A 17,754-nucleotide genomic window follows, 5' to 3' on the forward strand; every position below is an offset into this window, starting at 1 on the left:
GTGTGCTTTGTAACAATTAGGGAGGTTTGTGTCATGTTTGTCCTCCTACAGAAACCATATTAAAACAAAAATAGATTTTTTTCCCCTCATCTTTTTCCATTTTTCATAAATTTTTTGAAAAAGCTCCAGAGAGCCACTAGGGCGGCGCTAAAGAGCCGCATGCGGCTCTAGAGCCGCGGGTTGCCGACCCCTGATCTAGGACAATTGTGCTAGTATCAAGATTTTTTAAAATTCCCAGGTTTACCGAAATTTCCAGGAAATTCCCATTAAAATGAATGGACATATTCATAGTTCTACAATGCCTTAAATACTCAAAATGTTGCGCCATTTATAAACCCGATTTTGCCCTTTTCAACCATCCACCCACACTACTTTTCCGATATATCTAACGTAAAACATGTTTTCCCTTTCCCCAAATTCCCGGAATTTTCTGCCCATTCACAATGAATGGGCATCATACAACCTACTACATATCCCACATTTCTCATCCGATTTTAACCTTTCCGACATCCACACACTCCACTTACCCTGGACATTCAAGCCTTTCACTTCCGCTCAGGCGTATCAGCGGCTTGCGCACATAGGGCATTCACACAATTCCAGTACATTGACCCGACACACACACCACCGCTCTTGTGTGCGCTCTATTGCAGTCAAAGTATGTCCGCATATTTCAAGTCCTGGATTTGGTCAAGTTTTATTAGCTAGTCAAACAATTAATGGAAGTAACAGAATATAAATGGAAGTTGCAGCCGTGCTGCAGTCAGCTCTAAAATTGCTGTGAGTGTAACACGCGTGACTTTCTCCCTAGCAGCTGAACAATAGCATAAGGCTTTATTTAAACATGACAAATGTGTTGTGAGAGAAAGAGGAATGCAAGAGGACTACATTTGCAATGTGAGCATCTTTAAAAGTAAATACGTTATCTTCTCCCGTTGGGATTTGTTTAATTCTCAGGCTTTAAGTCTTTCTAAACTAAGCAGCCCCCCCAAAAAGCTGGCTTGTTTATTTATTTCATTTGGGATTAATTGTCAGTTGTGCTCCACATCAGTGCTTGCTCATTAACGACGCTCAGCTGTGTGTGCGTGTGTGTGTTTAGAAGTGTGCGTGCTGTCCAGAGGCAAACATCTGGCCACAGTGAAGGCGCTGACCGACTGCCAGTGCTTCAGTCTGTCCTGGGACGACTTTCAGGAGGTGCTGCAGGGCTTTCCGGATGTCAGGAAGGACTTGGAGGAGATGATGGAGCGCGAATATTTGGGCGCGGGATTTTTGTGAGGAACCAGGAAGTGGACTGCACCTCAACCGCAACATTAGCGATAACTCTACTATTTGACATATCTACCGTAGCCATGAGTCTTCCGATTCACCACTATTCAGCAATAATCAATAAAGATCTAATACTGCACCAACAACATATGTGCTTTCTTGGTTTGCAGTGTGTGTGTGTGTGTGTGTGTGTGTGTGTCTGGGGGTGGGGGGTTTAATCATTTTGCAATGCAGTCTGCTGAAAGTGATGGAAAGCACCACTCTGCACAAGCAACTAACGCTGTGGTCAGAGTTGGAATTGCCACAAAACATAAGATACAGATATTCAACACTCTGCCATCTGGTGGATTAAGGAGATAGTGCAACCCCCAATTTGTCAAGTTTCATGTGTCAGGTAAACTGCGACGAATGGGGCCACGTGAATCTCCTTCCTATTATATTTGTGTAAATATTTAACGATTCAATTCGATTCAATTCTTGAAGGTAATGATTCGATTGAGAATCGATTCTCGATTCAAAATCAATACTTTTTAATAACACTGGGGGCCAGTTGTATGATTACCGTAACTACATTCCTCCATAAAATATATAAACAGCTTTGATACATGTTTGTATTACTTAAAAGAAAACTGGTTTTGTTTAACAAAATGTCTACTAAAATAGCTCCAAAGGAGATATTTGGGATTTTTTTTAAGTCGGTTTTTGATTTATTTATTTTTTAATTGATTCAGAATCGTTAAAAATAAGAATCATGATTCATTTGAAAATCTTTTCCTTTTTTTTTTTTTTACATCACAAGTAGCCAAACACAATTTTCCTTAACTTTCAAAGTCCTGTTAGACCTTTTTTCCCCTTCAAATATTTTGTTGGTACATTACAAGTAAAACAGAAGTTTATACATTTGAGTAGCATTGACACTGTCATATAAAATAATTTTGTATGAATTGCTGAGTAAACACACATTAGCTCGCTAATTATATATTTTTAAAGATAAACAGCTAGATCTCAACTCCTATTTTTAATGATTTTGAAAGGATTAAATATTTTTAAAAAATCTTTAAAATTGTTTTTTAAGCAATCTATGTGCTTACTCGCTGCGTGTGATATGTCAGCAGCCAAGAGGAACTTTAGTGACCTGTTTTGAAAAGGTTTTAGTAGGGCTGGGCGATATGGCTAAAAACTGTATCACGATATCAGTGTTTTATATCGGTTGATATCGATAATTATTGATATTTTTCATGACCTACGGAAAATAAGGACCAGAGGAGAAAAATATGTATCATATATATTTCAAAACTATTTCCACCAATAACACACGATAAATTGAAATCATCTGTTCCCAGATCATGAACATGAATTAATTTGCCAGTAAAGCTCAGAAGAAATGTTGCATGAATTATTCATTCAAAGAACCATCATAACCCTCTCTGAGACCTCCATGTTCTCCTTTTACTCCAGATGTCTTGGTCGGGAAACTGCATTTTTAATCCTGCACATATTTAGTACTCTATGAATACAACTTTTGTGTAAAGCGCTGACATTTGGCTTTGTTTGCTTCGGCGAAGGAGGCGTCAAGGAGGTTCACCTGAGTTGAACACATATTTAGATGACCTTTCAAAGTGCATAAGAAGGATATTAGCGCACAGTATGGTGAGGGATAAGCGGTAGAAAATGGATGAATGGATGGAGAGCCACTTTATCTGCTAACATGCACTCTGTACTTTTACAGAATCCTTCATTTGCATAATACACAACATGATGAATTCCCCTGTTATTTAGCATACCAGTTACACTTCCACGCATATATGATCAAATAATTGTGTTAATAGCTGCATTTAAAGGCTATTTCTGTTAAGAGTTCAGTTTAGCGCTATTAATATACCACATCTCCCAACATCTTCAGCGTTGGTTTTGCAAATAAAAACAAGTTTACATATAATTCTAAAAGGAACAGCCTCTGTTCTTAAATGCAATATGTTAAGCAATAGACTATTTCAATTGCCCATCAGTTCTTGTATAGTTGTTTTAAGCATTATCTTGTCTTTGCAGTCTATTCAATTGAATATAAGTTGAAAAGGATTTGCAAATCATTGTATTCTGTTTTTATTTACCATTTACACAAGGTGCCAACTTCACTGGTTTTGGGTTGTGTATATAGAACATGTTATTTATGTGCAATGTCTTGTAAATTCCTCTAACATTTTGAATAAAGAGCAACAAAAAACGCACAATATGACAATTGTGGATATAACCCCCACCCCCCAAAAAAAATAACCCCCGATTTCCACCGGACGCCGCCATCTGCCGCCGGCCCATTCCCACCGCCGTTCTGTTGCGGCTCCGTCAGGCAGCGAAATAACGCAGACTTCTACGAGATCTCGCAAATCGTGTGATAAGGGCAGTTGGACTAAAGCGAACCCCAAAAAGTTTCTTCTTGTCCTTCCAGAGGAGCAGAAGCAAACAAACTGGGTCCTGCAATTAACAACAGGTGCTGAACGGCAACACCCACCACAGTTTTGCCTCGATGAACAACTTCATTTGTTGCTTTGTTGCGCGTCACAACAACCAGTCCCCTGCTTTATCAATTCCTGTATCAGCTGATATTAGACACAGGCCCCCAAATAGCCGCCTGGTACATGCCTGTATATTATTCCCAGGCATGTGATTTGAACTTAATGAAAAAGACTGAAAATAACCCAGGGGTCTGGGGACAGACAAACAAAGTCAAACAGTAATTAGCAAACAAAGTCAAGTAGTAATTAGCAAACAAAGTCAAGTAGTAATTAGCTAACAAAGTCAAACAGTAATTAGGAATCACAAAGTCTTAACCCTAGCAGACAAAGTCAAACAGTAATTAACAAAGTCAAGTACTATTTAGCAACCAAAGTCAAACAGTAATTAGCAAACAAAGTCAAGTACCGTAGTAATTACCTAACAAAGTCAAACAGTAATTAGGAATCCCAAAGTCTATAACACTAGCAGACAAAGTCAAACAGTAATTAACAAAGTCAAGTACTAATTAGCAAACAAAGTCAAGTAGTAATTAGTTAACAAAGTCAAACAGTAATTAGGAATCCCAAAGTCTAACACTAGCAGACAAAGTCAAACAATAATTAACAAAGTCAAGTACTAATTAGCAAACAAAGTCAAACAGTAATTTGCCAACAAAGTCAAACAGTAATTAGCAAACAAAGTCAAGTCATAAATAGCTAACAAAGTCAAGTAGTATAATTAGCTAACAATGTCAAACAGTAATTAGCAAACAAAGTCAAACAGTAATTAGCAAACAAAGTCAAACAGTAATTAGCAAACAAAGTCAAGTAGTAATTAACTAATAAAGTCTTAAACAGTAATTAGCAAAGTGAAACACAGACAAAGTCAAACAGTAATTAGCAGACAAAGTCAAACAGTTAAAATTATTAACTTAAAAATCGAAGCTCCGTAGCTTATAATTTTTAATGGAAAATCGTAGTTTATACCACTGGCCGTAAACCGGAATGGATTATCAAAAAATGTACTCATTACGGAAAAAACGTAGTTGTTTGCAGGAATGGCAAAGAGACGGTTCAATAATTTAACAAACATTGTAGGTCGGAAAAAACTAAGAAAAACTGAAAATATTTTATAATATTTTTACAGAGATAAAAAGACGGATTTCCGATTATAGACGAAAAAATCTCATGCATGTATTCTTTTAATTTTGGACCTCCAGTGTCAGCACGTTCTCATTCGATTAAGTCTGCAAAACTTTTGACACTTCACGTCCGTCGCCACCCATTAGGACATTTCAAATTGTAAAATAGGCCCTGCCTTGAAGACGTAGTGTTTTATTTTGAAAGTAAACCAAATACTTTTTCTGTTGGTGCATCACTTTCTGTCAGACACTGGCAGGTTTTATCTAAATTGATTTGTTTCGGTGTCCGTCAAAAAATTTTTTTTTTGCAGAACAACGGCATGTCGGTGACATTCCGCGCGGAACATTGACTTGAATAAAAACAGGAAAATGTTCTTCCGCCGTTTCGCAATTAGTGGAAATCCAGGGTAATTAGATACAAGTCAAAAAATTTAGTCTCAGCCAATTCCTCAATGTCCATTTACCTGGATTAATTCTGTTGTATCTGTTTGAAGGGATGGTTGTATTTCTTTCCAGATGAAGCGGTCGCTGACGTCACACCCTCCACGTGTCATGACTTCTATTGTGCTGATCCCAATTCTGGCTAGCCATCTTCAATTTGCAGTCACACAAACAAACAAACAACCCGCATAGAGCAGTATTTTGAAATATTTGTGTTTCAATGTTCTCTATGCATTTGAAATATCTACTCAACAGTAGTTTGTCATTATTTCTTCGTCATGCAACATGAATTGGCGAAATGAGTCAAAAACAGCCGCCTATACATTAATATGGAAATAAACAAAATGGCTTCCTTTAGTTTATTGTAGGGGTGTAACGGTACGTGTATTTGTATTGAACCGTTTCGGTACGTGGGTTTCGGTTCGGTTCGGAGGTGTCCCGAACGAGTTTCCACACGGACACCCAGCATTGTCCCACCCACACAACCATCTGATTGGTTACAAACAGAGCGATAAACAGCCAATCAGCAGTGCGTATTCAGAGCGGTAACACCCAAACAGCAGTGCATATTCAGAGTGCATGTAGTCAGTGCTTAGCATTTAGCAGGTAAGCATCAGGCAGCGGACTACCCAAATTATAATAAACACCTCCCAGTCAACTACTAGTAACATCACTATGAGCCTGTTGACCTTCTAGAAAGCTAAACGGCAGCTCAGCTCACTCGCAGTCCTGGCTTGAGGTGAAGGCTAATTCACTTTTAGCGTAACGTTAGCTCATTTTGCTGTGTGTGTGCGTGTTATGGACAGCAAAGCCCTGTCTGTTATTTCACTTTACCTTTTTCTGTGTTGATTGAGCTGTGTTGAAGCAGGACATTATGTTAAGTGAAGAGTTTCTGTCTCTGAAAGTTGATATAATAGTGTAACTGCATCATTAAGCCTACATGAACTCCATGGTGTTCATGGATGAATAGTCTCTCCTATTGCTATTGTACCATTTTTTCAGCTATAGTTACATTAATCATTTGTAATGCAGCGGCCTAGTTTTGAATGGCAGGGTCCCTGCTATCACATGTTGATAAAAATATAACATTTACATAATAAAAATCAACTACAGGCTTCCCAAATGCTGTAATAAATTAAGCATGATGAGTTGACTTGCAACTGTTTAATGTTGCACTTTTTATATGTAGAAGAAAAGTTTTGTCATTCTATTTAATCTGAGCAACAACTTGAGAAAGTTTAATGTTGACTAACGTCGGCAGAATTATTATAGTGTTCCCAATGTTAAAATTTGGTAAATAACCAAAAAATGTATATTTTGTTTTCTTACTGTGCCGAAAATGAACCGAAACCGAGGTACGTACCAAACCGAAATTTTTGTGTACCGTTACACCCCTATATAGCATGAATTGACGAAAAGAGTCAAAAACAGCTGCCTATACATTAATATGGAAATAAACAAAAATGGCTTCCTTTAGTTTATTGTACAGAAAATATTTCAATATAACATGGCTAGTTTAGCACTGAAATGCTGATAAACAACAATACAACAGCTGTATGTATAAAAGACACATTACACTCACTATACCTCTGATGGGTTTTATTCACACAACCGAGCGATTCCTGTCATTTCAAAAGAGTAAACAATTAGCCATGTAGCTTCGATTAGCATGCTAGGCTACAAGCTAATTACATTTGACTCACCAGAGTTTCGCTCGACAAAAGCACACGACCAACAGACGTGACGTTCAATAATGCGGTCTTTCATTGAGGTAGGAACCCTTAAAGACTAAGAACTTGAACCAAAGTGAAGTTTCCAAAACTTTTTGCACATTAATTGGCCCCAGAAAAACGGCTGCTTTGTTTCAACTTGCAATAGAAGTGAATGGACACAGCGACATCCTGTGTGTGTGTGTGATGCGTGCGCATCCTGCTGTCGGAAATAAGAATTACATGCAGATTGTGTAACTTCAAATGATGCGTTGCAGTTTAATCTTGTGATAATAATATTAGTAAAACTATTGTGTTACACTTGTAATCCAGTCAGCTGATAATTACAATGTATATCTAAATGAAAAACCCAACATGCATGTATTCATGTGTGTAGTTAATTCTTGTAGATTGTGAACTAGTGAATCGTGGAAATAATTTATAAAGTACTTTTCGTACATAAAAGAAATGCATCACAAAAAAAGTGAATACAGTATAATTGTGTATTTTTCCAGGAAAAAAAACATTTATTGCAAAAACATGGCAGTACTTGTCAAATATGATAAAAAGTTTTATATTACGACTAATTAGCCCAAAAAAGGACAACATGTTTAGTAGGAAGAGTTCCAAATGGTCATTGTGTATTTATTCGTAGTAATACAGCCAAAATTTAATTAGCAAACAAAGTCAGTCATTAACACAACCAAAACGTAATTAGCAAACTAAGTCAGTCATTAACCCTGGCAAAATGTAATTAGCAAACTAACTCAGTCATTAACATTGGCAAAATGTAATAATGTAATTAGCAAACTTAAGTCAGTCATTAACACTGGCAAAATGTAATTAGCAAACTAAGTCAGTCATTAACACTGCTAAAATTGTAATATTAACAAACTAAGTCAGTCATTAACACCGCCAAAATGTAATTAGCAAACTAAGTCAGTCATTAACACCGCCAAAATGTAATTAGCAAAAAAAGGTCACAGTAATTAGCAACAAAACAAAGTCAAATCCTAATCAGCAAACAAAGGAAAACAGTAATTAGCAAACAAAGTCAAACCGTAATCAGCAAACAAAGTCAAACAGTAATTAGAAAACAGAATCAAACAGTAGTTCGCAAACAGAATCAAACAGTAATTCGCAAATAAAGTTAAACAGTAAGTAGCAAATAAAGTCAAACAGTAATTAGCAAACAAAGTCAAACAGTAATTAGCAAACAAAGTCAAACAGTAACTGGCTAACAAAGTCAAGTAGTAATTAGCTACTAAAGTCAAGTAGTAATTAGCAAGCAAAGTCAAACAGAAATTAGCAAGCAAAGTCAAACAGTAATTAGCAAACAAAGTCAAGTAATAATTAGCTACTAAAGCCAAACATTAATTAGCAAAGTCAAACAGTAGTATCAAACACAAAGTAAAAACAGTAATTTGTAGACAAAACCGTAAATACCAAAAAAAATCAAACTGTTATTAGCAATAAAAAGTCAAACAGTAATTCATAAACCGAGTCAAACAGTAATTAGCAAAATAAAAAAAATAAAAAAAAATAAAAGTCAAACAGTGATTAGCAAACACAGTCAAAGAGTAAGTAGCAAACAGTCAAACAGTAATTAGCAAACAAAGTCAAACCATAATTAGCCAACATCCATCCATTTACTACCTTCCGCCTGAATAATTAGCCAACAGTCACAGTAATTAGCAAGCAAAGTCAAGTAGTATTTAGCTAACAAAGTCAAGTAGTAATTAGCAAACAAAGTCAAGTAGTAATTAGCAAACAATGTCAAACAGTAATTAGCAAACAAAGTCAAACAGTATTCAGCAAACAAAGTCAAGTAGTAATTAGCTAACAATGTCAAATAGTAATTAGCAAACAAAGTCAAACAGTAATTAGCAAACAAAGTCAAACAGTAATTAGCAAACAAAGTCAAACCGTTAATAGCAAAAAAAGTTAAACCGTAATTAGTAAACAAAGTCAAGTAGTAATTAGCAAACAACAGTAATTAGCAAACAAAATCTAACTAATTACAAAACAAAATCAAACTGTAATTAGCAGTCAAGTAGTAAATAGCAAACAAAGTCAAGTAGTAATTAGCAAAAAAAAGTCAAACAGTAATTAGCAAAAAAAGTCAAACAGTAGTTAGCAAACAAAGTCAAGTAGTAATTTGCAAAAAAAAGTCACAGTAATTAACAAACAAAGTCAGTAATTAGCAAACAAAGTCAAATAGTAATTAGCCAACAGTCACGGTAATTAGCAAGCAAAATCAAGTAGTTATTAGCTAACAAAGTCAAGCAGTAATTGGCAAACAATGTTAAACAATAATTGGCAAATAGCAAACAAAGTCAAACAGTAGTTAGCAAGCAAAGTCAAACAGTAATTCAAGTAGTAATTAGCTAACAATGTCAAATAGCAATTAGCACAGTCAAACGGTAATTAGAAAACAAAGTCAAAGTAATTAGCAAACAAAGTCAAGTAGTAATTGGCTAACAAAGTCAAACAATAATTAGCAAACAAAGTAAAACAGTAATTAGCAAACACAGACAAAGTCAAACAGTAATTAGCAAACACAGACAAAGTCAAACAGTAATTAGCAGACAAAGTCACAGTAATTAGCAGACAAAGTCAAACAGTAATTAACAAAGTAGTAATTAACAAAGTAGTAATTAGCAAACAAAGTCAAACCGTTATTAGCAAAAGTCAAACCGTAATTAACAAACAAAGTCAATTAGCAAACAAAGTCACAGTAATTAACAACCAAATTCAAGCTGTAATTAGCAAACAAAGCCAAGTAGTAAATAGCAACCAAAGTCAAACTGTAATTAGAAAATTCAAACTGTAATTAACATAGTCAAACAGTATTTGACATGTTAATTAGGACTGACAGCTTGCCGACGTCCTTCACTCGCTACATGCCCTCCTCCCATTTTTTTGCATCACACCTTGTTCTTATTGAACAAACATGTAACAATCACTAAAAAAGTCAAGGAAGAGGATGTGAGTGCCGAGCAGAAAAGCAACTCAGCAGGTGTCCAGCAGGGCTAATCTCGCTGACAGCGGGCAATGGCAGGCTTTTTTTTAATTTTCCAAGATGGCATCGCTGTGGTGGCTGCTGGCTGCAGGAGTTAATTTTCTGTTCTTGAGGTTTCCTCTTGTGTGTTTTTTGCCTTTTGATTGGGGCTCTTTTGGGACTGCGCAACAACTTTTGGATCTGCCTCGGGGGAGCCATTTGTCCTTGGTGTTGTTTGCACGGGACGAAGAGACGGGCCTGCGGCACAAGTGCTGATGGCTGAGCTTCGGGGAGTCCTGGATAGATAAGCATGTATGCGGATCGGACATTGGCCGGGGGCTAGTGGGCAGCCTAGGACGAAGTCCTTTGTTGGGTCTGTTCCCATCTTTGGCCGTGTTTTGTTGTTTGTCTGCTCTATTTATGGTTTTTCATTGTTTACTTTTGGAGCTATTTGTAGAAACGACACAGCTGGTTGCATCAACTCAGTGCTCTTTTAATGTTTTTAGTCCTTTGTGTTCTTTATGATTTTCATCTTGTTTTTTTTACCTTTGTTGGTCCACCCTATCCAGTCCAGCCTGTAGGACACATGGAAGATAGGTCATCCCTCCAATATCCATCCGATACTGCCCTTAATCGATATTACTGATATGAGGATCAATGCACCCACCTGTTTACATGCGCTTGATGAGAAAGACGCTAAAGGTGGTGCGTATACAAGTGGTAAGGATGGTGTGACCATTCTCCAAGAAAACCCGAAGGTCGTCTCCCACCTCCATTTCCACCACAATGCTGTTGGTAATTCTGCTGTTACCGTTATTGTCGTCAAACACACAGATCAGCTTGTCATGGTTGTTCTTCGTCACCCATGCCCCCATATTATAATTATAACATTTTCCACAGGTGAAGGTGACAAAGTAGAGGCCCTTGATGGGGACTTTGAAAATGCCTGCAGGAGGAATTTGTTAGTGGAATGTCAAGAAATGCTGTATAGTGACATCATACCTGTGCTGTCGTCATAGCCACCACCCACGTTGATCACCATCTTATTGTAGACCAGTATTTGATCCCCATTGCTGGCCTTAGTGGTCCCAGCTCTTCCTTCCAGCCCCGCTGAGAACACCACCACGGCGTTGGCTGTGGGGTGACACATGCAGTGTCAGGTCATAGGTCAACTTTATTCTTATTCACTTACCTTCTTCTGCTGCGTTCTTGTCGAGACGTTCCTCCAGAGTCTTCACCATGTCGACAAGTGGCGTGAGAAAATGATCAAGATCTAACACTTTAACCAAGTCCTCCATTTCCAATTTGTTGTGTGCAGCTTCTGTAATCTGATTGCAAGATTCTTGCAGACTCTTCATCTTGTCCAGACGTTCTTCTTCCAGGGTCTTCATCTTGTCCTGACGTTCTTCTTCTAGGGTTTTCATCTTGTCCAGACGTTCTTCTAGAGTCTTTGCCATGTCGACAAGGGGCGTTAGAAAATGATCAGGATCTAAAACTTTACCAAGTTTAAAAATGTGTTTACCTCCATTTCCTTTTTGTTGTGTGCAGCTTCTGCAATCTGATTGGCCAAACATTCTTCCAGGGTCTTCATCTTGTCTCGGCGTTCTTCAAGGGTTTTCATCATTTCCAGACGTTTTTCCAGAGTCTTCACCATGTCGACAAATGACATGAGTGTTTTACAAGAGAAGATCAGGGTCTAAGCCTTTATATACTATGTTTTTACCTCAATTTCCTTTTTGTTTTTTGCAGTTTCTGCAATCTGATTGTCTGGACGGTCTTCCAGAGTTTTCATCTTGTCTAGACATTCTTTTTCCAGATTCTTCATCGTGTCCAGACGTTCTTTTTCCAGAGTCTTCCTGTCCAGACGTTCTTCCAGATTCTTCATTTTTTCTAGATGTTCTTCCAGATACTTCATTTTGTCCAGGCGTTCTTCCAGAGTCTTCTTTTTGTCCAGGCGTTTTTCTTCCAAAGTCTTCATTTTGTCCAGCCGTTCATCTTCAAGAGTCTTGTCCAGACGTTCTTTCAGAGTCTTCGTCGACAAATTATGTGAGTTTTGAAAAAATCAGGATCTGTAACTCAAAAAAATGTTTTTACCTCAATTTCCTTTTTGTTGTTTGCAGCTTCTGCAATCTTATTGTCTAGACGTCCTTCCAGAGTCTTTATCTTGTCCAGACGTTCTTCTTCCAGAGTTTTAATCATGTCGAGACGTTCTTTTTCCAAGGTTTTCATTGTGTCCAGATGGTTTTCCAAAGTCTTCACCATGCCGACAAATGACATGAGTTTTAAGAGAAAACAATTAGGGTCGAAGGTAATCAAGTGTAAAAATGTTTTTACCTCAATTTCCTTTTTGTTTTTTGCAGTTTCTGCAATCTGATTGTCCAGACGCCCTTTCAGAGTCTTCGTGTTGACAAATTATGTGCGTTTTTGCAAGAGAAAGAGGTCAGGGTCTAACTCTACAACCAAGTGTAAACATTTGTTTTTTACCTTAATTTCCTTTTCGTTGTTTGCAGTTTTTGCAATCTGATTGTTCAGATGTTTTTCCAGGGTCTTCATCTTGTCCAAATGCTGTTTTTGCAGAGACTTCATCATATCCACAAGTGATACAAGAAAAAAATCAGGGTCTAAGTTTTTAACCAAGTGTAAAAATGTGTTGGTTTTTTTACCTCAATTTTCTTCAAGTTGTCTGTAGCCAGTCTATGCTGTAGGAGAAAAAGTTGTGTCAACTTGACCAAGTGTTCAACATCTATGTATACAAATGAGGGTAGTTTTACGTAAAAAGAGAAGTTTTACGTAAAAAGAAGGTAAGTATATCTTCATCCAAGACGGAATGATGCTGCCATCCGACATTATAGTGAAGATGATTTTAAGAATGTGGATCACGATGAGGAAGGTAATGATGGAGATGGTTCCAACGATGAAGGGCGAGTGGGTGGAGGTCATGTCGACTAAATTATTGAGCTCCATGGTTCAACCTCTTCTGTGATCTGGCCTGAAAATTTAAAAACAATACTCAATAAAACCATAAGCAAATGAGAAACACTCCGTAAGAACAATAACAAAAAAGTTCCTCGTCCTTGCTGTATAACTTGCCATAATAATACATATAAAAGCATGTTAATAATAATAAATATAAAAGCATGTTATTATTTATTTGACCAGGGGTCTGGTTCTTCAGAGGTGTTTAGGAGCCCTTTCAAAGTAAGGGTGTCTTGATACAACTTTTTAGCTACCGATGCCCCACCGATATTGTAGCCTTTAGCACTGACGGACACCGATATCAGTCTGATGTGGGTTTAGATCAAGGGATGTAGTTGTGAATTAGGGATTGATACAACATCAGCACAAATCATATTTGTATGATTTATTTTGTGGTCAGGGTCTGTGCAGGTTTTAACAAGTCAAAATTAAGGCTTTTTACGAATCTTTAATTAATACACTCTTTAAATCAAATTAACTTCCATCCAACCATCCATCCATCTTCTTCCGCTTATCCGAAGTTGGGTCGCGGGGCAGCAGCTTAAGCAGAGATGCGCAGACTTCGTACTTCATCCAGCTCTTCCCGTGGGATCCCGAGGTGTTCCCAGGCCAGCTGGGAGACAGTTTCTCTACCGTGTCCTGGGTCTTCTCCGTGGTCTCCTACCAGTCGGATGCGCCCTAAACACTTCCCCACTCTCCAGGCCAATAAGGACGGGTCCTGTTAACCGCTGTTTGGTGCGTAATCACAAACAATGTTCAGGATCGGTCCCCCGACGAGGAGGCGGGTGGAAGCTACCCTTTCAACCACCGGGTTAAACACCAACGTGCAGGCTGACACACGGGGCAACATGTATTGCCACCCCCACCCATCGCCTCTCACTGCTGGCAACGCTAGAGTAGAAGAGAGACCAGCCCCTCTCGAGGGCACTGGTTCTAGAGCCTTTGCTGTGCGTCAAAGTGAGACAGACTAGATCCACCTCACGCACCAGCTCAGGTGACGTTCCACATCCCAAGAGCTAGCTTCTGTAGCCGAGGATCGAACCGCCGCCCAGCTCTCAGAGCATCTGACTTCTATGGCCCCTCCTATGGGTGGTGAGCCCATCGGAGGGTGGACCCATGTTGCCTCTTCGGGCAGGCTCTCACCATCAAGCCCCATCTCCAGGCCTGGCTCCAGAGGTGTGCCCCGGTGACATGAGTCAGGGCGAGGGAAATCTTGGTCCTCGATTTTTTTTGTATTCATACAAGTCTTTGTGCTGCTTTTTGTCACCTAGGTTTGTCATGGGAGGCCCTACCAGGGGACATAGCTCCTAAGATCATTGAGACATGCAAACTCCTCCACCACGATACGGTAACAGCTCAGGCAGGAGATTAAATTAACTTAAAAAACGTAATATATTTTGTAAAATAAGTCAATATTATCATTGAACCTGGGAGCTTTGTGAGATGGTGAAAGTTAGGTGTCCCCTGGTGTACTGATGACAGGTTCAAGTCCAGTGACGGATGAGAAGTCCGATCCAGTGATGGGTGACAGGTCTAAGTTCAATGATGTGTGGTGATAGGTGAAACTGAACTGGATCTAGGAACTAGGGGACATCAGTGACAGACGCCGTGTTTGTGACGTTTGCACATGTGTCGCAGCACATCCTCTATGACATCATAACACCCCCAACTAGAGGACTCAGGACGCACTTCAAAGCAGAGACTCGCCGTCCCAAGGTTTCATTTCTAACATGAAATATGACAAAATGTACTACTCCTCTCATAAACAAAACCTGAAACCTCCCTCACCTAGGACCTGTTTGTTATGGGAGGCCCTACCAGGGGACATAGCTCCTAAGACCATTGAGACATGCAAACTCCTCCACCACGATAAGGTAACAGCTCAGGGAGATTCAATTAACTTAAAAAAATTGAATATATTTTGTAAAATAAGTCATTATCATCATTGAACTTGGGAGCTTTGTGAGATGGTGAAAGTAAGAGGGTGTCAAGTGTGCTCACCTGGTGTACTGATGACCGAGTCCAGTGACGGATGACAGGTTCAAAGTCCAGTGACAGATGACAGGTCTGAGTCCACTGACGGATGAGGAGTCCGATCCAGTGATGGGTAAAAGGTTTAAATTCAGTGATGTGTGTATGGGGATAGGTGGAACTGAACTGGATCTAGGACCTGGGGGACATCAGTGACAAGACGCCGTGTTTGTGACATTTGCACTGTCGCGGCACATCCTCTATGACATCATGACAACCCCCCAACCAGAGGACTCAGACGCACTTCAAAGCCGAGAGACTCGTCGTCCCAAGATCTCGTTTCTAACATAGGACCTGGGGGACATCAGTGACAGACGCCGTGTTTGTGACATTTGCACTGTCGCGGCACATCCTCTATGACATCATAACACCCCCCCCCCAACCAGAGGACTAAAGACGCACTTCAAAGCAGAGAGACTCGCCGTCCCAAGATCTCGTTTCTAACATGAAATATGACAAACTGTACTGCTTCTCATAAACAAAACCTGAAACCTCCCTCACCTAGAACCTGTTTGTCGTGGGGGGACATAGCTCCTAAGACCATTGAGACATGCAAACTCCTCCACCACAATAAGACAATAAAACAGCTCAGGGAGATTAAATTAAATTAACTTAAAATAAATTTGTAAAATTAGTCAATATTATTATTGAACTTGGGAGCTTTGTGAGATGGTGAAAAGTTGGAGGGTGTCATATGTGCTCACCTGGTGTACTGATGACAGGGTCCAGTGACGGATGACAGGGTCAAGCCCAGGGATGGATGAGGAGTCCGATCCAGTGATGGGTGACAGGTCTAAGTTCAGTGATGTGTGTATGGAGGTAGGTGGAACTGAACTAGAACTAGGACCTGGGGGACGTCAGTGACAGACAGGTGGCTGGTGGTGCAGGTGTGGGGAGATCGGCATGCTGCAGCCAAATGCCAGGTTGGCAGACAGCGTGCAGCACACCATGTTTATGACATTTGCATGGCACATCCTCTATGACATCATGCCACCCTCCAACCAAAGGACTCAGACGCACTTCAAAGTCCCAAGATCTGGTTTCTAACATGAAATATGACAAACTGTACTACTTCTCTCATAAAAAAAACCCTGAAAAGATCAAATGCTCTGTATTTAAAACATGTAATTATAGTTCTTGTCATGCACACATCACACTATTAATCTTATCTATATTTACCACAGTCCTTTATAGCACCTAAACCTTTGTGACATGTAATAAATGCACATTTATGCTCATTTGATCAAAGCGTTACAAAAGTAGAATGTCCAATGTTTTCAGAAATTAAAGAAATGTAGATCACTGTTTGATAACCAGGTGCCACAACTCATGTTTAACAAGCTGAGAACATTCTGCAGCTTCTTTGCAAATCTTCAAAAAGGACAACTGTTGTCTTACCAAAGCCAAAGGACCAAAAGCTGGACCGGACTCAGCCAGATGTCGGACAAAATAAAGACTCTGGAGGAGTGTTGGGGACAACATGAGGAAGTAGCTGAGATGGAACCGAGGAGGTCCACCTCTCCTCTCCCGCATTATGAGTCAGCATCGTCCTCCGATCAGAGGCCTTCATACTCAGCACATCCTTGTCATGAAAGAACCTGGGGTGACGTCACACACAAGACACGTCAAAGTTGTGAACTTCGCTATGGAGAGACGCGAATGCTTAGTTACGCCGCCATCTGCTCGTGTGTCAATACGTTTATGACGTATGAAACATTTCTATGTGAGAAATACCAAGAAATGATGCAACAATTAGAAATAAGGACACTTTATTCACACAAATCCATGAAGTCAGGACTATTAAAGCACATTTCTATTTCTTTACATAAAAAGAAATAATTGCATCTTTATGCCATATTTCTTTTTCTCAGTCATTTATTTTCTTTTTAATTTTGAATATTTTCTTCCACAATTTAACATATTTGTGTATACATCATAGGGTTGTCTTAATACCAATATTTTGGTACCGGTACCAAAATGTATTTCGATACATTTCAATACTTTTCTAAATAAAGGGGACCACAACTACTTAGTATCGGATCGATACCCCAATTTGTGGTGTCATCCAAAACTAATGTAAAGCATCCAAACAGCAGAATAAGTGACTATTACATTTTAACCATACTTGCCAACTTTGAGACCTTCGATTTCGGGAGGTGGGGGGCGGGGGCGTGGTCGGGAGGCGTGGTTGGGGGCGTGGTTAAGAGGGGAGGAGTATATTTACAGCTAGAATTCACCAATTTCCTATATATATATATATATATATATATATATATATATATATATATATATATATATATATATATATATATGTATATATATAGGAAATACTTGACTTTCAGTGAATTCTAGTTATATATATATAAATAAATAAGAGAAATACTTGAATTTCAGTGTTCATTTATTTACACATATACACACACATAACACTCATCTACTCAATGTTGAGTTAAGGGTTGAATTGTCCATCCTTGTTCTATTCTCTGTCACTATTAATCTAACCATGCTGAACACCCTCTCTGATGATGCATTCTGCTTCGTCTCCTTGTTGTGTGTGCAGTTGTGCACTGCACTCTCTAAAAGCCTGAGATATTATTGTCACATATTCATGTACAGTAGATGGCAGTATTGTCCTGTTTAAGAGTGTCACAACATTGCTGTTTACGGCAGACGAACTGCTTTACGGTAGACGAAAA

The 17,754-nt window shown here is 38.9% G+C and overlaps 2 protein-coding genes and 1 long non-coding RNA gene across 6 annotated transcripts in view; 1 reads left to right on the plus strand and 2 right to left on the minus strand.

Moving 5' to 3' along the window:
- hcn5 (hyperpolarization activated cyclic nucleotide-gated potassium channel 5) overlaps positions 1-1,412 on the plus strand; it is a 42,336-nt gene extending 40,924 nt beyond the window's left edge. For both annotated transcript variants that reach the window (XM_061970871.2, XM_061970870.2), the window contains one exon: positions 1,100-1,412. In XM_061970871.2, the coding sequence (XP_061826855.1) occupies positions 1,100-1,275 (176 nt within the window). In that variant the 3' untranslated portion in view covers positions 1,276-1,412. The remainder of the gene's footprint in view (positions 1-1,099) is intronic.
- LOC133613372 (uncharacterized) overlaps positions 1-5,450 on the minus strand; it is a 37,048-nt gene extending 31,598 nt beyond the window's left edge. Inside the window, exon 1 of the long non-coding RNA XR_012050783.1 lies at positions 5,365-5,450. This is a non-coding gene — a long non-coding RNA (uncharacterized lncRNA). The remainder of the gene's footprint in view (positions 1-5,364) is intronic.
- Positions 5,451-10,590: 5,140 nt separating this feature from the next.
- Positions 10,591-16,660, minus strand: LOC133613370 (uncharacterized). Of its 3 annotated transcripts, XM_072914581.1 has the most exons (14): positions 16,457-16,478; positions 15,763-15,905; positions 15,029-15,197; positions 12,842-13,040; positions 12,715-12,750; positions 12,536-12,631; positions 12,386-12,448; positions 12,146-12,304; positions 11,775-12,080; positions 11,574-11,696; positions 11,244-11,499; positions 11,054-11,185; positions 10,719-10,997; positions 10,591-10,626 (listed from the first exon to the last, which is right to left on the minus strand). In XM_072914581.1, exons 4-13 carry the CDS (start codon positions 13,013-13,015, stop codon positions 10,723-10,725), a joined length of 1,620 nt encoding a protein of 539 aa, XP_072770682.1. In that variant the 5' UTR covers positions 13,016-13,040; positions 15,029-15,197; positions 15,763-15,905; positions 16,457-16,478; the 3' UTR covers positions 10,591-10,626; positions 10,719-10,722. The 3 variants fall into 3 exon arrangements, with proteins under 3 accessions (XP_072770682.1, XP_072770683.1, XP_061826853.1); XM_072914582.1 differs by lacking the exon at positions 15,763-15,905 and having other exon boundaries at positions 16,457-16,660; XM_061970869.2 differs by lacking the exon at positions 16,457-16,478 and having other exon boundaries at positions 15,763-15,994.
- Positions 16,661-17,754: the final 1,094 nt, after the last annotated feature.

This window comes from Nerophis lumbriciformis, linkage group LG13, assembly GCF_033978685.3.
Source record: "Nerophis lumbriciformis linkage group LG13, RoL_Nlum_v2.1, whole genome shotgun sequence".
NCBI classification, from domain to species: Eukaryota; Metazoa; Chordata; class Actinopteri; order Syngnathiformes; family Syngnathidae; genus Nerophis; species Nerophis lumbriciformis.